Source organism: Parambassis ranga, chromosome 9 (genome assembly GCF_900634625.1).
Source record: "Parambassis ranga chromosome 9, fParRan2.1, whole genome shotgun sequence".
In the NCBI taxonomy this organism is placed as follows: Eukaryota; Metazoa; Chordata; class Actinopteri; family Ambassidae; genus Parambassis; species Parambassis ranga.
Genome location: NC_041030.1, coordinates 11,920,713 through 11,948,370, shown reverse-complemented (window position 1 = coordinate 11,948,370; position 27,658 = coordinate 11,920,713). Strand labels below are relative to the sequence as shown.

The window sequence follows — 27,658 nt, the reverse complement described above, 5'->3', positions numbered from 1 at the left end:
AACCGGTGTTGTGCATCTTCACAGCTCTCTGTGTTGCTGTAACCAGCGTCCAAGACCTGCAGCACTGTGCCGCACCGAGGCGACGCAGACAACGAGCTGACCGTGGTCTGCTCAGAACATCCCGTAAACGTTACACAATGGGTTAAAAAATAAGAACTACCTGTTGATTTGACACATTTTAAGACAGAAGCCGCGGGCCATATAAAGTCCGCCGGCCGGACTTTGCACACTTTATACGCTACGACGCACGGGAGTGACGCCTTTTGTCATCCAGCCTCTTTGGCAGCGAGAGAGAGAGAGAGGGAGAGAGAGAGAGGGAGAGAGAGAGAGAGGGAGAGAGAGAGAGAGGGAGAGAGAGAGAGAGAGAGAGAGGGAGAGAGAGAGAGAGGGAGAGAGAGAGAGAGGAAAAACAACGAGCGTGCAGATGTAATTTATCGCGGCCGAAAAACTTATCGAGCCCATTTAATTTATCGTGCAATTAATTGATTTATTGTTTATCGCGACAGGCCTAATAACAGCAAGACATAAAGACTGAAGCAGTAAAACTGAACAATGATAACAGCAGCAGGTCTATGACAGAAGACGCTGCTCTGCTCTCCCTCAGCAGAGCTGAGGACGCAGCTACAACAACAACACAGAGACACGTGGCAAGGTTAGCAGGACTGATGTGACCATGATAATGACCATCGACAAGAACAAAGTCTTCGTATCCACATCAAGTTTGTCTGATCATCAGAGAGACGCTCAGAAAAACCGGTAAATGGAATAAAACCTGCTTTGAAACGCAGAAGCGCCTCGGAGGATTGGATGATGTTTTTAACGTTTTATAGCTTCCACAGATGATTAATATTCTGTTTTAAAGCGAAACTGCCTAATTGGTTGCTATCGGACTGTAAAGAGATTAACACTAATTTAACAAAAAGTGCATCAAAATGAAATCTCCTACCCTACCTTTAATGCATATTCCCACTGCGTTTACTGCAAGGCACCTGCCTCATATCACCTCACATTATACTACCAGTGTTTGCTTTTTAACTTTTACAAAAAAACAGCCAGGATATTGCCTAGTATATAAACATTCCTAACCACTCATTTAAAAAATAGAATAAAGTAAATAAGTACAATTATATTATAGAATAAAAAATAACAGTCAAAGTGTTGGTGTATGTACATTTAATAAAAATCACATCAAAATAAAGCTACATTTATAAATCTTAAAAGGTACAGTATTACAGACTGCACTGCAAAAATGGGTTAATATATACTAAATGATTTAAGATCACAATTGAGGCCATTTTGTGATAAAACAGCTCAGACAGGTGTGTCTGTACATGCCATGGACCATATGTAGTACTCTTGAGTTCAATGTGTGAACCCGTGTACAGTGAGAAATGCATTTAGAAGTTTAAAGGAGTGAACAACTCAGACAAATAATTGAAGATAATTAAGGGACAATTTCTCAAACGAACTGAAGCATGGGATGTTTGTTGCTGTACGAGAAACTACAACCATTTTACAATAATTAATAAAGACCATTTGCCCAAATAACCCAGTGAATGTCATTTTCATCATGATTTGACAGCACACTGATAAGCTTCCAAAAATATGCAGCTCAACACAACTGTGAAGACAAATACCTCATTCCCTTTAGAAAAAAAATCCCCATACTAACAGTGCCTGATATCAGTACACGATTCCATCATCTCCCATTTGATTTAATATAGGCCAGCCACTGTGCTGAATACAGATACAGGATCTTTCAAGATAAAGGTCTCCTGACTAGCAGAGCTGAGTCCACAAATGAATGGTGTAAGTTGGAATGTTAAATTGTACAGTAAGCAGCTTGTGCAAAGGCAACACAGTGAATGCATAAAAGTAAAAAGTGTACCCTATCTGTAATTCTGATGTATATTTAAAATAAATTAAAAATAATTCTATAAAAGTATATACATCTCATCACATCTGTTCAACTAGTATAACACTGGGATAGCAGGGAAGAATATGAACATGCTGTTGTATGGGTAGCACTTCTGTAAGGCAGTCAGTTCAACAAAAACTAAAAGTAAATGGTGGCTCAAAATCCAGTGCATAGAAACCAGATATGCCAAAACTAAAAAACAAAAATGTGTTTTTCTTTTTCTTAAATCACAAGATGGATGTTAATTTACATTATTTAAAAATCAAATCTATCCTTACAATCTTTCTGTGCAGCTAAATCTTAAGGCCCTGCATTTGCTAACTTATGTTGCATTATAAAAAACACTACAGTAGATATAATACATTAATTATTCTACATTAGGTGGATGCAGTTGTCCACAAAACATCACTGTTACACCCTTGAAGGTTAAAGCACATTTCAGACTCTAATGCTCTGCAGTGAAGCACGCTGATCCAAAAGAAAAAAAATATAATTTGGTATTTCAAAGTTTGTGAATCTCATTATATAATTTATTTGCAAAATTGTTAAAGGATGAAATAAATATCAATATCAGCCCATGATTTCTCTGGGATATGAATTTGTAAGCCCACCTTTTATTAAATAGTCCCTTTTATAGAAGGCCATCATTCTCAAAGCTGGAGGGTAGGAGAGAAAAAGAAAAAGGACTAAACTTGACTCCAGTCCCACTGTAGAATTTATTCTGAAATTCCACCCTGAGGAAGAAACAAACAGCTGTTATGAGATAAATCAAATCACACTGGCCCTAACAATCACACAATGACTAACACTTATTCTTACCAGTGCAACCGGAGGGCATGAAGGAATGCAGACAGCCCCTCCATTACCAGGAGGATAGACACAGTGAGAACAGCAAACAGGCCAAAAACAGGAACCAGGAAGAAAACCCCCAGAGTGGTGTCCATTCTTAGACCAATTCGCATCACCATGGCCCATAGAACTTCTGATAACTCTGTGGAAAGAATGTGCACACTCCATTTAGAAAATTAAGAGACCCGTTATCAATATTCATCCAAATATAAAGCCTGTAAAGTATACTTGTTGGCCTTGTTTATAAAATTCCTTAGCCACAACAAGTCTTGACTTCTCTAGCTTTAGGGTTCAATTTGTTTATCTTACACTGTATACCATCATACTTACGAGCATGTGCCAGGCTCAGAGCCCAGAGCCTTAGGTAGGAGGCTGTGTTAGAGATGCAACCCAAACAAAATTCTATAGTGTGAATGGCCTGATGAAGGAACTCGTCTGCAAAGTCAAACTGTTGGAACAAAATAAGAAACAAATAAATAAATGGAAATCAACAATAGATAGTAAATAATAATAAACCTCACTGATTTCCACATATTCCATAAATCAACATAGCTTTCAGTGTGATATTCATAACTGAAGTTGTATTTTCTCTTTCATGTTTCTCTTCATCTACAGACCTTACAACTAGATCTTGGCAACATCAACTGGTCTGATAAAGGAGTACAGATCCAGTTGTTTCTAATGTGCTGACCTCCTCTGTGTGGTGCTCTCCGCTAGAAGAGAGATCACTGTGACTGTTCCCCTCTTCCATGTCATGAGCCCTCATTAGGTAGACCTCTTCTTCACTGTTTCGTCTCACACGCTCATAGCCCTGGAAACACACAGACACTTAGTATCTGCATAATAACATTTAATGAATGTGTGCATTCAGGCAGACAGTGACTCACCCTGTACATTCTTAGGTGGTGGCTTCCATTGTGAAGCCAGTAAAGGTAGATTGGTTTCCCCAAGAGTAAAACAGGCACTGAGAAAACAGCAATGACCACCAGAAACACCTGTAGGCCAGTCTGAAAGAAGCAAAACATCACTTATCAGTTTAATGTGACCTCTACCAGTCACCTCTGAAGTGCATTTAAATGCTTTATTCAGTAGATTTTTACCTGTCCTGGGTAGAGTGGCTGCACTGCATCACCCTGCATGAGGAACATGTTTATAAAGTGGATAAGAATACTAGGGGCCTGTCTGGAGTTCTTAGCAGAGAAGAACAGCCACTTGTAGAATATCATGAACACCAGATAGCCAAACAGACACAACAGGAACAGGAGCTCAGGAAGAAACACCAGATACAGGTTGTACTTCTTCCTAAAGTATCTGTTTTTGTAGACAAAAAGAAGGTAGATTATTAAACTGTAAAGGATTTAAAAAAAAAAGATCAATCTAGTACTTACAGGTGATTGTAAGTGCTGAGGACAACCCCAAAGCTCATGTGTATGACACCCAATATTACTGACATCTTCATTTTGTAGGAGTTCAAAAATGTAAGGCGATTGGTGGCCAAGTTCCAAATCTTTACAAAAGACAGATGACAGATTATTAGCTGCGACCTGTTAACGACCAATGCCAATATTTAAATTCCATTAAGAATATCTAACTAATGATCTTTTGTTTATGCAATTCACAATACTTCAACTACAGACATATGTGCGAGTAGCACCATGGGTAATTAAGCAAATCCCTGTATATACATAAATACAATATATTAATAAGGTATATTACATGACATGGCATTTCATAGAGGATGTCTATCTATTGATATTGTACTCACTGGGTCAATTCCCAGAGGGTATGGCCCCCTGAAAACTCCTGTAACATTTGGATCCAGCATAAGAACACGATTCTCACGGATATCATTGATACTGTTAAGCACAAAAAAAATAAAAAAGTCCATATGTGGTAGCTGTTGTGTAAAACACACATATATATTTAATGTATAGTACATTTCTCAACAGCTTACTCACTCTTTGTACATGGCTTTCACACTCCAGCCAGAACCAAAGATGTTAAGGGACTTGGAAAAGCAGTCATTGTATATGAGGCCAGTGTAGATGGAGAACAGGCCCATCATCAGAATGATATAACGCCCCTCAAAGAATGTGTTCCAAATCTGAAAGTGCATATTAAATCACTCAGCCACATGGTCTCTCTTTCTCTTAATTAGCAAACACTATTATGGAGTACTCTCTTACCTCATTCCTGGTGTTTTTAAGTTTGCGGTCATTCTCATACAACACCATCCAGAAAGCAAACACAGCCATGATGATTCCATGGCCCAAGTCCCCGAACATTACAGCGAACAAGAATGGGAACGTTATGATTGTGAATGGAGCTAAAAACATGTGAGAGGAAAAAATCCATGTAAAAAATGCGCTCTCTCTCTCACACACACACACACAGCTGTCACATTTTAAATTTTCAAAACTAATACGTAAAGTCCACTTACCAGGGTTTACCTCCCTGTATGTCCCCACTCCATAGGCATCCACAATGTTCTGGAAGCCAGAGGTAAATTTATTGGTCCTTATTAAGGTGGGAGGAGTGTCGGTGGTGGGGATACGATTGACAAAAGAAGGAACAGTCGCCCCGCTTTTTCTCTGAAATAGAAAAGTGTCATGTTATTGTAAATTGAGTTGTACTAATATATAATATTATATGTCTCATACTCCTTCTACTGAAGAGTGCAAAATAATATCCTTCCTTTTGTGTTAACAATATGTCAGATCATGTAAAACTGCCTTGGTTAAATAAACGGAAACCTTGAATTGAAGCCAAATTCAATAGCAGTGTCTTCTTACCGATCCTTCCTCTAAGGCTCTCCGCAGCATGGGAATGTCATTGATAGGACACCACACCTCAGCGATCAGACACTTATTCGTCACATCAAAACTACACAGATTCAGAATGTAGTAGATGGCCTTCATTTTCTTGACTTGGACGACCCACGTGTAAACTGACTCTGAAGCCTTGATCAGGACTTGTCTCAGGTAGTCTTCTGTCCTATGAAGCACCTGTCCAGAGCACATAATTAGCACTTTCAGGGTGGCACATCATGTAAAAACTTCTTCATTTCTATGAGTGTTTGGAACATTACAAGCAAAAGAAGGGTTTGTGTTTAAGTAAGGACAGAGGAAAGACAAAACTGGGATGAAAGGGGGAGGATGAGGGGGAAAAAAGTTGTATCAGCTGATTCCTCATGTTGATCATGTGCTTTGGGGGGGAGTGCAATTCTACCTACAGTCACAGCGAGTTCAAGCTACCAAATGATTCACAGTGCAATGCCCCTGTGAGAAGCTCTGATGTTCCTATAACTACAAAGTCCACCTTGAAATCCTTATTCTGTTATGTTATGTATGTGATATAATGTAAGTTAAACATTCTGGCTTGTACTTTAACAGAGGGAAGATGGCAAGCACATTTACCATTAAACCTGTTGTGAATGATAAACAGCACAAGTAATCTGTCACCAGTTAAACTGCTGCATAATTAGATACTTCTGTAAGAACGTACTGTGTGCAGATCCTGAATACGAGTCCTTAGTCCTTCTACAACATCATTCCTTTCCTCATTGCTGCTGGGGTATGGATACAAGTGGCAGTGGTAACTGTGGAAGGAAATGACATGAATCAGAACTCACTACTTGTATAGTCAGGTAAAGACAGAAACAGAAATCAGCATGTACAAGATATTGTGTGCTAAAATTACCAATCACAGATCTTCTTCACTTTCTGACCAATTTGGTCTCCCCAGTAAGATATCAGGAACACCACACTTTTGGTAGGCTCACCCTGCAGATAAAAAAATAAAGTAGTTAAAAATAGTATAAATAAAGAACAGCCCGGTGCAGGATTTCAGGTGATGGCAACATGTTCTTGAGAACTTGAAAACAGCAGCTCAAAGCACCACTGTCTCCACACAGTTTTTGAAAAGCATGACCAGTTGATGAATTCAGCAGTAAATTTTGTCTGACATTCCATTAGTGATCAGCAACAGCAGTACATGCCTGCCTTCTGGTCAAGCAAAGGAAATGGATAAGTAGATTAGTGCTGTCACTCAGTATGAATAGACAAGATCACAGAGCTAACTGTTACAACAACCAGTAGAAACATACCTCACAGAATCAATTTACAGTTCTGGTCCCATTATTTTTTAAATATATTTTTATAGTACTTTAGTAATATTGCAACAAAACACTGTTTCTATCCAAAATTTAATTACTTCAGCCTTAAAGATCAACTGCTGAGATTTAATAAGGGGGACATGGACATTGAATAATCCAAACATATAATGCCTTCGTGCACAGATAGAGGCATAATTAATCATTCAAATTAAGTTTTATCATACAAAGTAAAGCACCTCAATTTCTTACTATAATAGAGGGAATGATTTTATCTTTAGCATAAATCAAAGAGAATTAGCTCTGGGCAACCTACTGTGTCAGGATCTTCCAGATACTCATCAATCTCAGCATAGCTAAGGATGGTGTAGCCTTTACAGACTCTCCAAAGCATCCGTTCAAAGGCCTCAATCTTCACCCGGTGAATCAACCCAGAAATAAAACTGCAAAAGATTTAGAACAATCAGCCAAAATAATTTGAAGTGATACTATAATAGAATACAAATCCTTTTAGAGCGATGGCACCTCAGGAAAAGGAGCTTAAAAAACATTAATTTGAAATAAGTTGCTCACTAACTATATTTATAATAGTATTGTCCTCAATGGTTTATTGAGCATAGACCAAAATTAGCAATAAATCCACAACACAATAAAGAGTGCAAAAACTAAAAGCAAATCCATTCTGAATTCACTGAAAGCAGCTGAAAGCATTAGACATCATTCCTTTGTGCTGTACATTCACAGGCCACTGTCCATCCTCCATAATACAAAGTGACTGTTTTTCAGCTGCATTTCAATTATTGCAACTTGTGAATGTGTTGCCTGTGTGTGTGAGTGAATGAGCAGAGTGGTGACAGACAGAAAGGACACAGAAAATCATTTAGAAGAGAAGTGAAAAGAGTAAACAGGCGACTGTTGTCCTCTGAAACTTTTTAAAGTTTGTTTCAAACACAGGGAATACTGTTGACTCAGAAATAGATCAAGCTCCTGACACCATTATAAGCCTAATACGTTTTTGTTTGCAAAATCCCATGTCTTACCCCAGTTTGGCTCCTAGCCTCTGCATGCTGCTGTAGTCCATCACTGTGTCTTTTTCTAGGAAGGGAAACTCCTCATACTGAACTTGTAAAGGCTCTCTCTAAAAGCAAAGACAAGATACAGGATGGTAAGCAATTGATTGACATTGATATGAATAATTGTGCATTGTCAATTTACTAACCTCAGCTGTTCGCTGAACAAAGTTGCGGGTGATGCGCAGCATGTGTGTGTACTCTGTCAGCTCCAGTAGATTCTTCTGCAGCTTCTCTTTATTCCTGGTGACTTCTCCCAACTCTACCTCTAGCCTCTGCAGCTGCTCCTGTAATGCAGTAGTACTCCCCATCAGACACAAACACCCAGAAGTTTACTTCCTGTCACTTTCGCTTGATAAGCAGCATCAAATCAAACAATAACAGGTAAATGAAAGCCTACAATCTGCATGTAACCTTATTATTCTTAGTATTAAATGAGGAAGTAATCAAATACATTTCTTTTTCTTCTACTGCATATTAAACAGCACATAAATGTCATAGCAAAAATAATAATCATGATAAGAAGCAAGCAAACCAACCATGATAGTCATGACATGCTTTGGTAAAGGAGCCACAGGGTTCACATCTCTTTCGGGTAGTGAGATATCAGCTTTCTTGATTTCCCTCAGAAGGTATCCTGCGAGGAACAAAGTACAACCTCTATCAAGACATAAAAACATTTCTAAAACGTATCAAAGTTTCCAAATGCCGTGACCAGTCTTTGAATAACACTGGAACTGAGGCCAAGTCCGACAGTGTGTTATTCTCTTCTTAATCTAATAATGCAGTGTTTAGTTAATGAAGGACTGAATCTACAACCAGCTGACATTAATCATGAGCGCAGGGTCGGGCTCTCAATTCAACTCCACAGCTTTGTGTACAGACAGAACTGTCCAATGCTCGACATCTAAACAAATAAGTGCAGAGCCTCACAGATAACACAGTTATTAAAATATGCTTACCAAGGATCCTCTCCATCTCTTCACATTTTTTAATCTCATTGACGTATTTTCGTTGGAATGCGTTAACACTAGGATTGAGCTAAAACAGGTACAAGAGACACAGTCAAGCATTGAATGATTAACAAACCACATCATCACTCACCAATAAAGACGCCTGAACTGTCATAAAATATTACGCGCAATGGCTGCAACATGGCCTGTACAGTAAATACGTGAATTTACAGCAATATTTTGCAGCAGCTAAGAACAATTTGTATTAAATGCCATTTGATTTGTATTACAAATGCTATATAGATCAGATAGTTAGACAAACAGGTAAAGCTGGATTACACTTTGTGGAGTACACCCAATGTTAGCAAACTTAGCAGGAACTTTTAAAGTCAGACAGCTCTAGGTTTCAACTACCTTTCTTGGAACTTACGTCTCTGAACTCCACAAGTCCCAGCTCCCCGAGTTCACTGATGCAGTCGTAAGCGGACCCAGACTGCAGAAACAGCTGGGCCAGGCACATCTCTTCACCTCGGAGCAGAGAGCACATCGTGACAGCTGCCTCTGATATCCCCCTGCTCCGCAAACTGGCTAATATTAGCAGGCTAACAGGTTCAGTAGAAGGTCCACTCAGTCTTTGTCTTTTTACATGATTCAGTTCAAGTTATAACACAATATTTACATAACGCTGACTTTACATAAACACCGTCACAGAAGTGGCAGTTCCTGCTAGCTAGCTAATTGGCTAGCCGGTGTAAGCGCCCTGTTGTTGATTCTTGGATGAAGAACCAGTTTCATCAATGTTGAGTTTAGAAATATCACTCGGTCGGTATTGCAGCCTAACGTGGTTTGTCTCAAGATGTGGTCTCAAATCCTCTCATAGTTTATGAAGTTTTAGGCGTCTGTTGGACATGTCCGTAACACTCCACGTCACTTTACTTCAGACTGTTGAATACGATCAACTTCCACAGAGTAGCGCAATGTAGCTTTGACCAATGGCCGCCGCCGCCTCCTGGAGTCTGCGCACTACGCAACGTATGTTGCTTCTAATCCCTCAATGCTGTCTGAAGGCGAGGACCCACAGCACCTGTCCACTTCACATTTTCTTGACTGCCAGTCAGATAGACAGTTATACAGCTATGAAACTTGATTTCTCAAAAACTAACAATGAGGCAATTAATGGAGAAATTGATTAACTTCTAACAATAAAATTTGAAAATGTAAAAAATACTCTACAATGTTTAATAATGTAAAAGCTCTGTTTTCTTCACCGTATGTTAAATGTTTGTATGATTATTATAGCGGGTGTAGTCTATTGTCATTTTAGCTCTTCAATAAACAGGCCTACAGACTGTATGGCAACTTATGACCCTAAAACAATCTTTAAAAACAATTCTATATTCTCTGGAGTCATGCTGCTGAAGTTGTCATCTATCATTAAATATTTATTCTGTAAATAGTATACTCACTCTGACTGGGCTAACCTGTTAAGAAGCCCCAGGGGGAAACAGGATAGTAAAACAAGATATTTGAAGAAGAAAAAATGTACATGATGTATACATCCCCTTATGTCAAAGGTAAAGAAGTGTGTACACAGCACTTTCATTTTAGCAGTAGTTGACTAAGGTAGCTTAATAACTTAATATAACTCCAGAAAAAGACCAGAGGTATGTTGTTAAAAATAAAATATTTTTATTAGAAATGAGTGCACCAAGAAACCCATAAAGCAATCACACACAAACATGTAAAAACATTTAAATAGAAAAGGGTATAACTACACTTCAGTGACTTATTAATGACTTAAAGTGATCTTATTAGGCCCTCCGTTTTCCTTTAACCCCTTGAGTTTTCTGATGTGTTTTCTCTACATTTTCTTCTTAAGGAGTTTAGCGAGTGGTGCTGTTCCACACCTGTCTGATCTGTCGCCATGGAGTTCCAAGAATTGAAGCAGTGATAAAGAAGAAAACCAAGATAATGCCCTTAGCCAGTGACAGGGAATACGATTCACCTGAGAGAAAAGAACAAAAAAGTAAAGTAAGGACGAATTATGTGTGCAAAAAAACAACAACACAGTGATGTTACTGTGGCAGTCCTTACACTTGCCCTCAGCTAAAATACTGTATGTTATCAAAGGTGCTTTCAGTATCTGTTATCTGCAACGGCACAGCTGGGACCAGATGCTTTATAGGTGTATTATGCCTCGATGATAATGTAGCATCAAACCCAGTACATAATTCAACTGAATAGTGCTGAATGGAGAAGCTCTGATGTTGAGATTATAACAGAATAATTCAAGTCAAATGTCATATAACAAATACACAAATCCCCACCTGTGTAATACTTAGTGATGGGAAACGCCAGCTCGGGCCAACACACGTCATTCCTATCACAGTCATATTCTGTGAAATTAATCTGAAACCTACAGAGAAGAAGAAGAGTCTGTTAGCTCAAAAACTGGTTTCACAGCTCGTCCTGTAAGAACAGTCTCTGTGTTAGAGTGAGCACCTGGTTTTTGGCGGTCCTGTGTTTGCAGGAATGTCAGTGAAGGTGACAGAGGAGGTAATGGGGAACAGCTGAGTTTTCAGTGGGTCTGCACATGAGGAGATGGCACCTCCTCCACAGTCCAATCTCCAGTTAGACAGGGTGTAGCTGAAAGTGAATAGAAAAACACAGAATATAGAGGCAACATTGTGTAATTAACAGCTTTTCCTAATGTAAATGGAGATCAGAATATACACTGTGCAACACAAAGCGCATCTGGCACACACCTGACTTGCAAAGCACGGATTTCTCTTTGAGGTATGCCCTCTGCCATGCCAGTGATAAGACTCCAAACATGGATATGCTGGTAAGATGGAATCCCATAACATGTACTTGGGCTGTCTTTGAAAGTTGTACTTGAGTTTAGCATCAGATCTGGAATTGATATATTGTGTACAGCATATAATTAAAAAAAATACTTTCCAAGTCCAAATAAAAGTTTAGAATAACAAATGCATCTTAATAAAAAGAACCATCTACTTACAGGTTATGTTCACCCAGTCTGTCATAGTTGAAAAATCTGGGTTTCCACTCCTCGCTATATACGTGGCTGTAATCAAAGCTGCCTGAAGAGTACTAACTGTCTCTCTAAAGGAGAAAACCATTACACCTTAGTACAAATATACAGTATATTGACATACATTGATCAAACAGCTGACCTCAGGAGATCGCATCGAGTCAGATTTTGTAGGCTAACCGGCAGCAAACATCCTGATGTTGAATTCTCCCCAAAGAGAAGTGGTTTCCTCTCAGCGGTTAAACAGAGTCCATCCCTCACTGGAGGCCAGATTACAAAATGGCATTGAGTTTTTTCATCCATTTGCCTGAATTGAAATGTATGTTTTTTAAATTTATACAACATAACACAACAGGTCTTACCTGGTTTCCAAAGATTGACTGACATCCTCTGAATGGAGCCTGTACTGTTGTCCAAAGTGTCCATGGATCCAGCAATGACAGGCCTTCCCACCTGATAACCTATCATTTAAAATGTGCATGTCAGTGTATTCTCTGCACAAAACTACTCTGTTATCTACAAAACTATGAAAAACTCTTGAAATGCTTACAAATGTGTATTAAAAATATGTTAATGCTGTGTATTATTTTAAGCAAACAAGTGTTCCAGTGACAAACACCAAGCAATTCAAATGCTTGAAATAATTTTACAAATACATAAACTACCGTTCAAAAGTAGCTTCTCTGATCAGCAGAACATCTCAGCTGTGCTAACATAATTTCACAGGAGTTTTCTAATCATCAATTAGCCTTTTTAACACGATTAGCTAACACAATGTACCATTAGAACATAGAAATGATGGTTGCTGGAAAAGGGTCTCTGTATTTGTATATATTCCATTAAAAAGCAGCCTTTTCTAACTAGAATAGTCATTTACCACATTAACAATGTCTAGACTGTATGTCTGATTACTTAATGTTATCTTCATTGAAAATATTTATTTTTTAAAAAACAAAGACATTTCCAAGTGACCCCAAACTTTTGAACGGTAGTGTACATCACAGTAAAAATACATATCTACATTTTACATTGATGGATCAAGCTTTAAAGCTTCATGTGCCTGAAATCTTTAAAAAAAATTGTGTCAAATTGTGTCATGCATGTTGCATTTAGGCGCTGATGGGAAACTAGAACATCTGGGCATTTGGTGGACCGAATGGCTTGACCGAATGGCTTGACTGGCTACTCATACTACAACCTTGTTGAAAAGAAAAACAATCGGTAAAGAACTTATTGAGAAGTTGGTAAAATTTACATTTGTAAAAATAATTTTATGTGTTCAAATAGTACCATATGTGAGAGTAATTACTCCCAATACACAATTCCCCTGAGGTTCAAATTGCTCTCACCTGGGTTCCCTGAGTTGGGATCACGCATGAATTCTCCATTTAGAAACACAGCAGAATACCGTGTAGTTAATTCCACTGTATAGAGAAGAAAAAAATTAAAAATAACCCAAAATTACATTAAACATCTTTCGACTTGGCATAAGCCAAATCATGAGCAAGCACTAAAGGCACTTACCTCTTTCTTTAAAGGTAATGGTTCCAATAGTACGTGTCAGGTTGATACCAGTGATGCCATTTCCTTTCCAGTAGAATTTGTAATCAAGCGCTAAGGTCACATATTCACATGCAAGCTTTTCATCTGCAAATATGAACACAACATCACAATTAATTGTCAGTATAAGATGTTTTAGTAATGACATGTAGAATGAATGAATCTCCATACCTGAAGAGCCAGCTGCATCACTTTTAGAAATAAATGGACTCAAATCACTGACCAACTGATCAACCACATTCACCCTGATGTCACCTAAAATGAAAACAAACTTTGTAAGAGAAGTGCATTCAAATTTCTTTTAAAACATGTATATGTTTTGACCTGCTACATTAAATTCAGGACAGGTAAAGCTTGCCTCCATTGCCATTCTTCACTTTAACACTCAAGTCTGTTGGTAGTGTCCGTAAGGGAGATCCAGTTGGACAAGAGCGGAGCAGAGTTACACAAGCGACTTTGAAATTCTTCAAAAAAGCTACAGGAGCACTGTTTATACAACGCCCAAGGACTTTCTGTGAAAGAAAAACAAACACCATGAGCTATGTGACGATTCTGGAAACACATACAATGCAAAATCATGAGCACAACTAACCTGAGGAATAGTGAAGTACTGATCATCTAATGTGAGAACTGGACTTCCTTGAATATACACATTAACAGGCACTGGAGCTGACAAAACAGGCCTTTGGAAGGACGGGCGAGGCTTGGGAGCACTACACAAGTCAAAAAAAGTTACGATGAAAACATGAAACAAACATTTGAAAATATACACATGACTCATTTTCTTTCTCACATTGTGTTTCCTTGATAAAAGAGGCCAAGGTAAGGGTTGTTTTCAGGTGGAGAATTGACACATAAAAATGGAAACCAATCAGGGGAGTTTTCAGAAGACTGCACAGAGCATTGATAATCTGGATCAGGGGACACCTGTCCACCAAAGGGCCCAGGCAGACAGTTGGACACAAACAGCTTCAAATCATTTTTGGAGCAGTCCTGATAAGTGAGAAACACAAAAATATTTTTACCAAAAGAACATTAACAACACTTTCAGTTGTTAAATAATTGTAATAACAAGTAATACCTTATCACAGCAGCAGCGTACATCACATATTCTGAATGTCAAGTCACAGGGACAAGAGCCCAGTGGTTGATACACTTGGTTTGGAAGGACTGTCGTATTATCTAAAAATAGAAAGTTGCATCATGGATGTAGAAATGTGGCAGTCTCTCACATGAAGTCACATTATGAAGCTTCTTTTGAATTACCAGATCCAATGTTGGAAGGGAACAACAGGGCATGTATCCTGACTTGGATAAGCAGTGAGGCCCGGGGTATACCGTCCATACAGGCAGCTACCTGAAGGGTTTCCAGGACACACAGCGGCTTTGGACAGCAGTCTGCATTTGTGTCATTCTCACCACACAAACGCAGACTTTGATTCAGTCTCAGCTGAACTCGAACCGCATTCTGATGATCAAAATGAAACAGAAACAAGCATAAAAGAATTTACTTTTACACAGTGGCATCAGTTATATAAATTGGGAGTGGGGGTTATCAATATATTGTTACTAAAATTCCACAAAAAATGCTATGATACATTTTATTCCTAAAGATCTATATCCACATCAAAATCCAAAATAGGCCCTACGATGACAATTTGTTTTTACTGTAAACCTTGTATCTCACCTTTCCCAGCTGCTCCCTTGTTATCGTCCATGACGTTGCCTCAGTGACACATGATGGAGAGCCAATATTTCCTATTAGAGAAAACAAACTATCACCAACTGTCCTAATTCTCTCCCTGTTAGCCCATTGACAGAAAAACGGGTACAAATTCAAATGTCATTCATTACCTGTTGTATTAGATGGAGACACTCTTCTCAGATTTAGAGAGATACCCGAGCTGTTTCCCAGCAGAACCGCACTCACCACTGGTCCCGTTGTGGTGAGATAGGACGGCTGGAAGACTGTAGGAGACATAGAGACTGTTTGCTGCATCTCACATTACTAACATAAATGCACTGAAAATTAACTCATTTAGCCTTCGCATGTGACTAAGTACTTGTGCTCGCTAACCCTTTGAGCTAGGTCTACGTAGATATCACTTTGAGAAAAAAACTTTTACATTTAGGTCTTACCGACAACGTTCTGTGTTTGAACCACGGAGACAAAGAGTAAAACAAAGGCGACTTTAAGCGAAGTGGGGACAGAAAATGAAGTATTAAACACATTAGCCATTAGCAACGCCTCAGACTATAGAGTCGACATAGTTGGACACTGTTGCTGAGCAACGCGGATCTTAACGAATCACAGCAGAGAGGACAAAACACCACAGCGCCCCCGTCCGGTCCGGAGTTACTAATTATTTTATGATCATTTGTAATACAATCATAATCATAAAACATGTTGCATACTTATTATTCTCATTTTACTTCCTGAACCATTTATAAAATAGACAAACAAAAAACTCATCTAATTCTTCATCTAAAAAAATCACGACATGAAAGCAAATATCTATGAGTTTAAAGGAAAACATTTTTCGTTATTTTTTTTTTACTTATTTTATGTTATTTTTATGTCTTTTTCAGTTGAGAGAACATTTAATAAGTCTTTTCCCAAAATACAGCCTCTAGGTGGCAGCATGTCCCTGTATCTTTGTGACGATGACAGTAGAAGTAGAGTATTGTCACGTGACCAGCCTACCAGCGTGCTGCCAATGTGTGAGACAACGTTAAGCCTCTGTTTTGGGGAATTGCCTGAATAATGTTGTCGTTTGAAAGCCTGATGACAAGTCTGCAGGACTGTGTGATGAGCGCGGATGGAGAACCTGAACATGTCAGCCAGACCCTCAGTCTGTTCACCGATAAACTGTCTGAATCCTCCAGGTTGGTCCTTCACAACTTCTCCAACTCTCAGTAGCTGTTGTTTGTAAACACTAATAAGATGTGATTATGAGTAGGAGCAGTGTGAAGAGGTGTAAGGAGCGCTGTTTAGAGGAAGCTGCTCAGTTGCTGAGACGCATTTCAGACGCGCAGCTCCGAGGTTTAGAGGACAAACATCTCTTGCTGCTTGTCAGACTTCTCCTGTCCACACAGCTGCAGACGGTCAGCATCTCCTCAGCCTGTCGTAAAGTGGACCAGGTCAGTCCAGCAACATGTACATTACCTCAAAACAAAAATGACAAGATGTACTTCAAACTTCTCGTTTGTTTGACAGATGTTGCAGCATTTATCAAAGGTGGACCATGAGGTAGTTTTCAGAGAAACTCGTCTCTGCTTTCATTCCATTGCCCACAGTGAACAGGTACAGGGCTCTCTCTGCATGTGTTTGTCTTATATTTTCATGAAAGCCTGGCAGATAACTTTCTTCTTTTCTTTTTCAGATGTTGTCTTTTGAGGATTTGCAGAGAGGTTGGTGCTGTTTCAAATGATGTGCTACTTATTATGCCACCGATGTTAATATGCAAAGACTTAATTGAGGTATTTTTCAGCCTGCATGTTCCTGGAGGACAGTGCTGTTGGCCGTGAGGTGTGGCAGGAGTCGTACATGCCCATGCTGAATAAAGTGTCTGAGTTATTTCCCATTTTATTGCAACAAGAGACTCTGAGAGACGGACCGCTGTGTTACATTACTGTCAAGGTACATGAAAGCATCATGACTCATGAGTCCCAGTTGTATGATACTGATTTGGAAACTATAATCCCTGCAGGTGTGTGTGCAAATATTCCAGCTATTGTCCAGTGAAATGGCCCCTCTGGTGTGGGTTGAGGACCACAGAGGTCCAACAGTGCAGAAGATCCTGCAGGCTCTTATGGACATCGTACTTGGGAAGGTTTGTTATTGTAAAAAAAAAACTAATTTAAAGTATCTTTTGCTGTGTCATCATTCAGTGTGTGCTGTCTTGCAGAGCTGCAATAGAGACACTCGTTTTTTGGCGGGCACTGCAGTGGCCATGCTGATCAACACAGCATCAGAGAGCACAGCTGCAGGAGATGCTGCCTGGAGTCTGCTGCAGGTCTCCAACTCAGGTTTGTAGCCCCCAACAAGAATGAGCGATCCAGCCATAAATATTACAAATTCAACAGCATAGTGTGAATGCCTGAAAACACCTGACTGAATAGCTGTTTATTTCTCAGCGCCGTGGCTGCTGACTGTCGGCACTCTCCAGGTTCAGTGTGGCCCATCAGGGAAAGACGGTGTTGACAGGCTTGCTGTGAGCAGGGGCCTCCTGACCTGCTGTCGATCTCACATTTTGCTCAGTTCACACAAGGATCCAACAGAAGTAATTCTACTAAAGGTTCAAGTCAAACACTTGTTTTGCTTAAATCACCTAAATCCCTCATGTCTTTCTTACAGACCTGTTTACTGAATGGTTTGTTTCCTCTGGTCTATGCTTTGTGTGAGGAGAAGCTTGATTGTCACTACTTTGCTTTTGAAGGTGAGTAACATATAGGTTTTTAATGTATTCATGCCGGTATCATCTGTTTGAATGTGACATGTTGTTGTTGCAGTGCTAACGCTGTGGATGAAGAAAGTAAAAGAAAGTCTGGCTGAACTCTGGAGGATGACAGGTGTTCGCCTGCTGCCCGACAACAGCAGCCTGCAGCAGCAGCTTATCCACATAATCTGGACCAATGCAGAGAGCCCAGTGAGTTATTGAACATCATTATACAGTACCATCCAGGTTCAAAATAATTATCTGATGTAAAGAGTTTTATATAGATTTGTCTTGTATACATCTGTTCAGACCTATAAACGTTGTGCAATGCTGTTTATAAGTTTGTTTATATACTAGTAAACTTGCTCAAATTATAAATGTGACTCTGCATTTCAGTTTTATAGTCTTTAAGTTTTGTTTTTGTTTGAATGTCCCCTGAATCACAGATCTTATGTCACACTGTGCATTTGCAGGTGGAAGGTGTCTCAGAATTTGTGCGCACTGCCTTTTGTCTGTTGTTGGACCTCTATGAGATGGACTGTGAGCACTTTTGTGATACAAAGAAGAGTTTTTATTTCACTTTGCTTCAGCGAGTGATGAAACAACCTTGGGATGCCAAAACCAAATACCACCGCCTTTGTGCCTTGCTGCCCTATCTGGGTACTGACATGGTGAGGATTCAGTGATCATTCAGTAGTATTAATGTTGTAATATAGTTGTTGTTGATCATGATGATGCATGTTTTTCAGGTGCTGGATCAGTATGCTGAATTACCCCATCATGTCCTGAAGTGCTTGTCGACTAATCACCTGTCACCGTGTGGATCAGAGCTTTACAAATGTCTGATCCAGCAGCAGAGGCGAGAGCTGTGTGACAGCTCTGCAAAGGCTGATTCCCACTCTGAGCTGGATCTGGCCTCTCACTGGGCGAGGCGTTGGCAGCCTGTTCTTCATGAGGCTCTGAAGTCTGAAGTGACTCTCCTTCAGAACAACTGCTCAACACAGTTGTTACCCTGCACCTTTCAGGTTTTTCCCTCTGCTGTGGACCATCTGCTGGCCTCTCTGGACCCAAATGTTCCTGGCTACCTCCATGCCTGGGCCTGCATCCTGAGCTCTTATCGAGCCGTGACTGGTCGCTCTCCTTGGGATCTTCTGGGTAGACCTGCCTTTGAAACCCTGCAGTTAGCTTTAGGATCTGCAGACGACAAAGTTCGCCTTGCTGCTCTCAGTCTGCTCTGCAGCTGCCCAAAGACAAAAGACACTCCAACCACAGAGGAGATGATGATGATGCGAATGTTTATTCCTCAGAATCTAAACTGTGAGTCGTCACCTTTTAGACAACATGTTCAGGCTGGAGTGAGGAGGTTTCTGGTTCGGATCAGAGACGGCTACTTGGCATATATCAAAGGACAAAAAAGCAAAAAGAAAGGAGGTGACAGTCACTCAGAGAACGGGGAGGATACACTGGAGCAGGGAATAGGTGAGAATCACTTGACATCCACCTTAATATGACCTGCTAAAATATTTGTTCCAATTTTAATTCCATCTGTTTTCTTCTGTGCAGGATTTGTGGAGTGGTTGAGTCAGCTTCCATACAGCTATCTGGCACCCGGACACAGTTATCAAAGGAAGAAGACCTCGTTGCTGCTGCTGTCTGCAGTGCTGGAGACCTGCACAGACACCTGGAGCCCTGACAAAAAGAAGGGACAGCCTCCAGGTCAGTTTAAAAAATGGCAATCCTATTCCTGGTTCTCTGAAGAATTCCTGCTCAGCATTACCATCTGTTTTGGCTTTTAATATTTGCAGCAAATATTGGATGTCTTATTGAATGTGCCAAACAAAGAGGACAGTGGGATTTCTTCTGCAGATCAAAACAGCTGCTCCTTATTAGCTGTTTAGAAGATTCTACAAATGAGGTAACGCTCCTGTGTCTTACATCTTTTGTATAGGTCAAATTAATTACATTTAAAAGATGTTTTTGTCTTCAGGTTCGAGAACTCTCAGCCGGGTTGTTGATGAGATTTTTTCCACCAAATTTCCCACACGATATTGCCGAAGTTCTGCACATGAGAACCAAACAGCTTCTGTCCAGTCCTCGCGTGCAGGAGGCACAGATGGGAGCCGTGATGATGAAGGTGCTTCTTCAGAAGTAAGCTGTTCCTCCCATGTCCACTCACACAAAGTTATACCTGCTTTAAGTGCAAAAGCTAAGCATTTTTTGTTTCTGTAGATCCCAAAAGCAGCACACAGACTGCAGTGACCCAAAGACCTCCTGCATGGTCAGGGACCTGGTTAAGGAGCTGGAGGAGCACTATTTGACAGCCAAGGCAAATATGATCCTTGCTGCCAGAACCAAGCCAATACATGGTGAGACATAAATGAACCTGATCCCAAGAGAAGTTCTTAAAGTCACCTGATGAATTATGCTGCAGGTGTCCTGAGTGCCCTTCAGAGGTGTTTGCTTGATTCTCACAACATGATCTGTGACACACTTGACCACATCCTTATTGAGCTGCTAGCCCTTTTGGAGAATATCTCTCTGCTGCTGCTTGGTGTTCTGTATGGGGACCGGGACGGTTGTGCTACAAAGAAGGGTAATAGAGCAATCTGCAGAAGCAATATATTGTATTTTTTGAGACACTATGGAGTAAAAATCACTCTTTTCTGTGTTAGATGCTCCACCTTCTTTTTGTGACATGGGAAATGCCATCAGCTCCCTGATCGCTGAAGCATCTGTTGGCACCCAGATGGAAGGAGAGGAGTGTGTCCTGCTGTCTGAAGAACACAGCCTCGTCCTCACCTGCTGCTGGGTCTCTCTTAAGGTAAAACACAACCAGGTGCACAACTGGATATCTTAATATTTTATTAATATTGACACTTATGCTTAATGCATTTGTTATTTGTGGATATTTTGTTTTCTAATTAGGAAATAGGAATTTTTCTGGGTTCCCTGGTGGGGAAAATTCTTGCAGAATCCAAACCAAACAGCAAGTGCCTTCTAACTAAAGACGATCTAATGAGAGCATCAAAAGTATTCAAGAGCATTCTTCTTAAATGCCGTCACTGGGTAAGATTTATCCACTTAGACATATAAATCTCTTCTACTGTGATGTTCCTTTCTGATGCATATTTTACTTGTCACCAGGGGGCAGTAGAAGGATGCTGTATAGGCTTCACAAAATTCTGTGCCTCTCTGTTGAGCAGCAATGATCCAGAGCTGAGGGATATCCCAGCCCAAATGTTGAAACAAGTGAGTGATGAACCCTACTGTAATTCTATAATAAAAAGAGACCCTGGCCTCCTGGCTGATAGATCATGTCTGTTTTTAGGGTTTGCAGGTTGTGCAGTGCCCTCGCTCGACATCTGTGACCCGACGGGCTGCAGGGCTGCCTATGCTGATCCTGTGTGTTGTGTCAGCAGAGGAGGCCAGTAAAGCACGACCACTGTTAGCACACAGTATGCAGACTTTGCTGGAAACAGCAAAAACTCCTCTAAATGAGGACTGGGACCAAACACTGGACCTGCCACAGGTGTGTAGATGCAGGAGTGAGAAAGACAGTATCAGTCCTTGTAAACACAAAAACACACGTGGTCACATGACTGTCCTCCTGCCTTACAGGTGTGTGCAGTTCACACGTTGCAGGCCCTGGTTCGTGGTGCAGGTTTGGGAGTTGCTGTTCTTCAGTATGCGCCTGCTGTTGCCATGTTGTCCCTCACTCTGCTCAGTTCTCCTTGTTGGGCCATGAGGAATGCAGCTCTGCAACTTTACAGTAAGACACAGGGTCAAGACATGCGGATCTACCTATACATACTTCACAACATCAACAATGAAGTGATCTGAAGCAAGGCACTTAACAGCTGCTGTGTGTTTGACAAAATGTGTTATTTGTCATTTTACCAGGTTCTCTGAGCTCACGAATGCTCGGCCAGCGGTCTAGTAATGAGGAGGCTGGTCCAACCCAAAACGGCTTGTCCCCGCCTGCATTCTTTTTCCACTATCCTGCACTCCACCCCTTCCTGCTGGGTGAGCTGCAAGTGGCAGCCGAACACCTCCAGGGTCCAAGCAGTGAGGCCAAGCTACACTTCCAGCCCTCACTCTACCCAATCCTCACTCTGTTAGCCCAGCTCCAGCCTGGTGTTCAAGACTCATCTGAGTAATTATACATTTACCTCTCACTGGCCTGTTTGATTAAAAGTTTTGCACATATATATATAACTGCCTGCACTAAATTTTCTTTGACTGACTAATTAAATGTCTTTGATTTTTCTTCTGCCAGAACTCTGTCGGACTTCCTGCCTCCTTTACTCCAGCTGTCTGCAAGTCCTGTTTACACTGTGAGAATCATGACCTCTAAGGCTCTGGTTGCCATGGCTCCCCCCTCAGAGTACATGAACATCCTCACCCAACTGACGGCTCAACTTCCCGGTCCACAGGAGTCCTGCTGTCACAACCAGCTCCACGGACAGCTGCTGCAGATCAAAGCTCTTCTAGAGAGAGCTCTCTGCACAGACAGGTGAGGCTTAAAAGGATTGTCTATTCATTCATCACACACTTTCAGGCTTTTAAAATGGCTGCTTTATTCATACAGCAGACACTGCAGGGCTTTGAAATCCTGTTGTGCCTTTATTCACAGTGCCCCTTCAGAAGTGCTCTGTGAGGTGATGAGTAGAGTGTATGACTCACATTGGCTGGTTACTGAAGCCCAGCGCTGCCCCCTGGTGAGAGCAGTGTACCTTGGAGTGACTGACTCTCTAAGAGGACTATGCAGTGAGACCTGCCTGTCCGTGCTCAATGATACACTCATGCACGCCCTCCAAAGACCACAGCAGGGTCTTCAGGTGTGTGAAATGTTTACATATGAAAAACAAAACATTTTCTGAATCTTTTAGAGTTTGATATTGATTATTAATGTATATACACTTCCTTATCTTCTATTCTACTATAAATGAGACCACAATTTACAAAATGGAAGTCGTGCTGTAATTTTTCATACATGTGAAAAGCCATTCACCTCCACAGCGTGTTCTCTAGGATACTGAAGGATCCTTGACTTGATAAGTAGGACCTGATTTCTTTTTGCAGCCACAGGAATTTAGGAAATTCGGGTTTAACGTTCATCACAGTTGCAGTCTGTCATGATCAGCCACAGAAGTAGCTTGTGGTAATAAGACGTAGCTGCAGCAATATGGACATGCACCTAATGTACTGCAGGGCCTGTATTATGCATAATGCAGTCTGCATAATGCTGCTCTTCTTCTAGATGAGAGGGAATACACCAAGTGTTGTTAGGAAATGCAAAAGCAAATCTAGGCACAAGCCTAACATGTTTGTCTGTGTCAAATCCACAGATTGGGCTGTCATCCTTCCATCAACAAGCCATCCACTTTCTGTGTGCAGATCCAAAGTGGGTGTGTAAAATCTGGGAGAACTTCTCCACAGCTAGTCCTGATCTGAGGCTGTCACTGGTTACATGGGTGCTGAATGGGCAGGGCGTGCAGCAGGCTGACTTAAAAAACATGATCCACAGGGTGTTGCAGGTAAGGTGGTGTGATCTGCAACTCTGAGCTGAGCTTAAAGAAAACAACATTACTTTGAAACCAGTCTGGCAGCATCTCTCTGAGGACGTAACAAACACAATGTGAGGAAATATTGAAGCCGAAGATAGGCTTAAAGAATAATACCGTCTGAGACTGAAATCAGGCCAAAGATCTTTTCTGAAAGGGCGTGGCTATAATTAACTGTAGTCTAACTATAAAGACACAAGTACAGTCATGCTGAGGATGTTTGTTTCTTTGTTGTATTGTATTTCGTTCAGATGAACATTTTTATCTCCAGGCTCTAACTGTACCTTCCCACGTTCAGTGTTTAGATGCCTCTTTAAATGAGCTTGATAAGATGACATGCTACATATCTAAAGACATTTTGTGAAGATTTTTGTTTGATGAATTTTATCTTTGTTGTGTAATGTTAATTATCTGTAGCTGAACCTGAGGGAAGCCTTGCTGAGCCACAATATGGAGTACCGAAGGAACTACCTCTCAGCCCTGGCAGTAGTGTCAGGTGATTGTATGTTACACCAACAACTCCCCTGCTTTGCCCCACTGGAGGAGCCAGTTCTACTTGAGTGCCTGGGCTTGTTGCTAAGGGACCTTGAGGACCAGAGGCAAGGGCCGGAGTTTCTATCCCAGGCTCTGTCTGCTGCTAGTCTGCTGCTGTCCCAGTGTCCAGACTCCAGGTTTTTGTTTTTTTTTGTGTATGTTTTTTCTCACTTATTATTCATTTTTCTGTGTAGCTCAGACTTTCTTCTTATCTTTCACCAATCAGTCTAAAGATAACCATGTTCAAGCGCTGGTGTGGCATTGTGGAATGTCAGAGTGCCCCGGATGCCCCTGAAGTACTCAGGATGGCATGTGCCGAAGCGCTGTGTGTGGCTGGAGTTCCACTAATGAGAGAACGCAGTAACACTGTGGCTCCCATCGCGATCAGGTATGAAGGTGATGAGATCAAATGATGCACGCTGATAAATATGAATTACATTAATAAAAAAATCTCTTTTTTTGGTTTAGGTTGATCAACTCAGGGCTTTACTTGCTGCAGGATCAAAGCCAGGTAGTGAGGATGAAAGCGGCCAGTTTCACTTCAGTGCTCCTCCATTTAAAAGGAGGAAGTCAGAGGAGGCTCCACCTCATGCAGGTCAACCAGGCTCTGACACTTCTCCTGGACCTGCTTGTGGAGGAATTCTGGGATACTCCTGGCACACTGGAGGTGCTGCTTTGTCACTTGCCTTCATTTGAACTCACATCTTTGCTGACAGAGGCATCAACAGTGGGGTATGTTACTTATGCATATGAAAGGAGCCATGTACATTTTTATCTTTCACAAGCGTCAATTTAGCTCTTGCAGCTTTAAGGCCGTGAACTTATCAATCACCCCAGTGTAACTACTTTAACTTGGTGAATTTTCCCTTTACTCAGGTGTTCCAGTCTGTATGAGCCGGATGAGGCCAATGTGTTTGCAGAGCCCTCGGTCATGTGTGCATATGTGCTGCCTTACCTGCTGCAGATTGCAGAAAAGTGCTCTCAATCCTCTGCTCTGGCACAGAGCCTGAATTCATGGGCAGAGGAGAGTGCTGCACAGGTGTTCAACAGCCTCACACTCTGCAGGCAGCTGCTAACAGGTAACACAATGGAATGTCAGTCCAGAAATAAGAATGTGTTTTTTTTTAATCCCTGTGTGATATGTGATGAGCTTTGGTATATTATGGTGCGTTAAAATCTAATTATTTATCCCCTCCCCCAGCTGAGGCTTTGACGCCCACTTGGCTGGCTCTCCTCGTAGCACCCTGTTTCCACAGCACCCTGTGCGGCCTGTTAACCAGGGCTGCTGTTCTCCTTCGACTGCTGAAAACATCAGACAGCATACAACACCTCTGTGATCCATCATCAATGAACATGAGTTTACAGGAAGTTTGCAGCCAGCTCAGTAGGAACGGTATCCACTTTCCCTCTGCCTTCACAGCTGCTGTCTGTGGAAAGCTGCCACAGTGACGGCATGAGCACAGCTTTTTGGCCAACAGTGGACCAAGATGAAATTTTAAGAATCCTTATGACATGCACACCCACTGCCTCATTCTTTGAGTGAGTGTTGCAACTGCTGATGCTGCAGTCCAGCAGCAGCACTCAGGGAGAAGTTATGTAAGAGCACAGTGGCTGTAGTCACTTGTGTCCATCATCATGTTTGCTGCATTAAAACGACCCTGTGGGTTCTGGGTGCCATCTGCACAGAAGGAAAACAGAAGTTTCAACAAAGCAGCTGCTCCTCCAGATTTTATAATTAAAAATAAGAGCTTAATTCTTTTTCATGCAGAGCAATAGTTTTAGGTGTGTCCAGCAGCAGTGAGACTCTTACTGCTGGTGCAGTGATGTAATGCAACAGCAGCTAGAGAAGACTGACTGCCAGCAGGGGAATATAGTGAATGGTTTAATGTTCCATTAGAGACCTTCTGCCTGGATAAGGATAAGTGTCCATTTTCCAACCACATGAGGTCTAATGATGGTTGACTGCATCTGACATAGTGGTTGCTCCGCAACAGACCACACACTCTATCAGTCTTACATCACTGGTTTTATTTGAGATGGGCGGCTCTCAGTGTTAGACAAACACTGCCATGAAAGAGCTTGTACATGCTGTGATTAGGCTGTGGTATGGATCACTTTATCAGGATCAGTATACATGCATAAATTGTTGTGAGTAATTAGATTGTGCAACAGCTATAATCTTGTATTAATGATTCATACTTAAACCTTATGCAATGTGTTTCCTTCGACCAATGCTAAAATCCACACCTGGTGCGTAGAGCTCTATGAGATTAACAAGTCCCTCAATGGGAAGTACAGGTGAGAACATGACGCAAAACACGCATCAACCAATAAAACACATCGGTGAGATGTGGAATTTTGTGGGGACGCAACTTTTTTAAAGGCGATTTTATTATGATGTCATAATTACATTGTTTTAATGAATGTGTCATTTTGTTTTGTTTCACCTTGAAAACAAAGTTTGGGAATCGTGTGTAAATGTAACAGGGTTTTTAGATTTGCTGCAGGAAAACTGTACAAAACTAGAAAATGACCATCTGCTATAATAAAGGCCGGCTATAGTTGCAGAGAGTCTGAGCTCTCAGTCAGCCTGCCTCCTGCTAATCAAATAATTAACTATGGCAACAGAGCAGAGCCAAGTAGATACATCCACTTTGATGGGGTGTGTGTATGTATATAGAGGCGTATATATGCACCATTTAGAGCATGAAATTAGTGTAGTTTGTTTTGTTTTTTTTGTTTTAGTAGCAATCACATTTTTTAATTAAATGTTTTATCAGTTAATTTGACTTTTAAAAATAACTGTGCTGAATATAATAAAGGGACTATTCAGATTATTCTAAAAAATGGCCTTTTTTATCATCAGTGGTGTTTAGTTTTTGTGTTTAATTTGTATTTCAAACATTCAAATTTCTTTGTGTTGTTAAATGTGAATGTTTTAGACATTTTAAAATTAAATCAAAGTTGTAAAACTTCTGAGGTAAGTTTAACCTTTTTTATTTAGCTTTGTTTTATTTCTTAGTATATTTTTTCTTCACTGATTCATTCTTTATGGTCATGGTTTTTTAGACTCATTTTATGTGATGTCATTGATTCTGTAAGTGCATGGAGATCAGCTCTGACTCTGACTCTGACTGATTGGTTGATTCTATGAACATGATGGAACACAGCTCCTCTGTGTACATATGCAAACAGAGTGGTGATGGAAACATGACACGTGCAGGCCTACAGAGGTGTAACCTGGGTGTATGAAGGGTTTGGCAGAGAACCGTGAAGCATTTATTATGTTTTTGTTTTTTTAAATGAGTCAGATCCATAAAGCTCTAGAAGCGCAGACAGATGCTGTGTGTTTGCTCTGGTGATTGCCTGAAAAACTGGGTAAGCACCTATTTGAAAAGTGGCTTAGTGCGCATTTACTGACTCATGCGTTGGCTGCCCTCTTTACTTGTGCGCCAACAATGGCACAGGGCCCCTCTGCTTTGACTATGCGGCTCCCTGTGTACAGACAGATACTATTGGCAGCTGCCCTTTATCAGCCTCTGTAGAGACGCGCAGGCCTTGTTGATTGCAGAGGAAGCCTGGGAAACAGGAAGATTTTGTACTAA

At 40.9% G+C, this 27,658-nt stretch overlaps 3 protein-coding genes across 3 annotated transcripts; 1 reads left to right on the top strand and 2 right to left on the bottom strand.

The window, feature by feature from the left end:
• Positions 1-1,156: 1,156 nt before the first annotated feature.
• On the bottom strand, positions 1,157-9,872 carry atp6v0a2b (ATPase H+ transporting V0 subunit a2b). Its single transcript, XM_028414546.1, has 20 exons — positions 9,332-9,872; positions 8,911-8,989; positions 8,488-8,585; positions 8,098-8,235; positions 7,919-8,016; positions 7,195-7,321; positions 6,467-6,549; positions 6,272-6,365; positions 5,560-5,772; positions 5,208-5,358; positions 4,954-5,093; positions 4,726-4,871; positions 4,533-4,623; positions 4,156-4,274; positions 3,868-4,078; positions 3,655-3,774; positions 3,459-3,578; positions 3,098-3,215; positions 2,738-2,909; positions 1,157-2,652 (listed from the first exon to the last, which is right to left on the bottom strand). The coding sequence occupies exons 1-20, from the start codon at positions 9,446-9,448 to the stop codon at positions 2,550-2,552; spliced, it is 2,538 nt and encodes an 845-aa protein (XP_028270347.1). The 5' UTR covers positions 9,449-9,872; the 3' UTR covers positions 1,157-2,549.
• A 696-nt stretch (positions 9,873-10,568) lies between these two features.
• tctn2 (tectonic family member 2) lies at positions 10,569-15,797 on the bottom strand. Its single transcript, XM_028414507.1, has 18 exons — positions 15,656-15,797; positions 15,371-15,484; positions 15,204-15,274; positions 14,783-14,984; positions 14,598-14,698; positions 14,310-14,509; positions 14,109-14,229; positions 13,875-14,028; positions 13,688-13,771; positions 13,481-13,603; positions 13,306-13,380; positions 12,319-12,417; positions 12,099-12,216; positions 11,924-12,027; positions 11,667-11,814; positions 11,404-11,547; positions 11,229-11,317; positions 10,569-10,906 (listed from the first exon to the last, which is right to left on the bottom strand). Exons 1-18 carry the CDS (start codon positions 15,753-15,755, stop codon positions 10,785-10,787), a joined length of 2,169 nt encoding a protein of 722 aa, XP_028270308.1. The 5' UTR covers positions 15,756-15,797; the 3' UTR covers positions 10,569-10,784.
• Positions 15,798-16,212: 415 nt separating this feature from the next.
• Positions 16,213-26,871, top strand: LOC114442077 (thyroid adenoma-associated protein homolog). Its single transcript, XM_028415355.1, has 31 exons — positions 16,213-16,402; positions 16,477-16,657; positions 16,734-16,820; positions 16,900-16,927; positions 17,008-17,156; positions 17,227-17,349; positions 17,425-17,545; positions 17,654-17,799; positions 17,874-17,955; positions 18,029-18,165; positions 18,429-18,626; positions 18,705-19,434; positions 19,519-19,671; positions 19,761-19,870; positions 19,943-20,103; positions 20,185-20,321; positions 20,387-20,548; positions 20,628-20,776; positions 20,881-21,021; positions 21,100-21,204; positions 21,284-21,484; positions 21,574-21,724; positions 21,856-22,108; positions 22,232-22,468; positions 22,589-22,793; positions 23,304-23,492; positions 23,937-24,190; positions 24,280-24,441; positions 24,522-24,785; positions 24,930-25,132; positions 25,255-26,871. The coding sequence occupies exons 1-31, from the start codon at positions 16,281-16,283 to the stop codon at positions 25,500-25,502; spliced, it is 5,589 nt and encodes a 1,862-aa protein (XP_028271156.1). The 5' UTR covers positions 16,213-16,280; the 3' UTR covers positions 25,503-26,871.
• Positions 26,872-27,658: the final 787 nt, after the last annotated feature.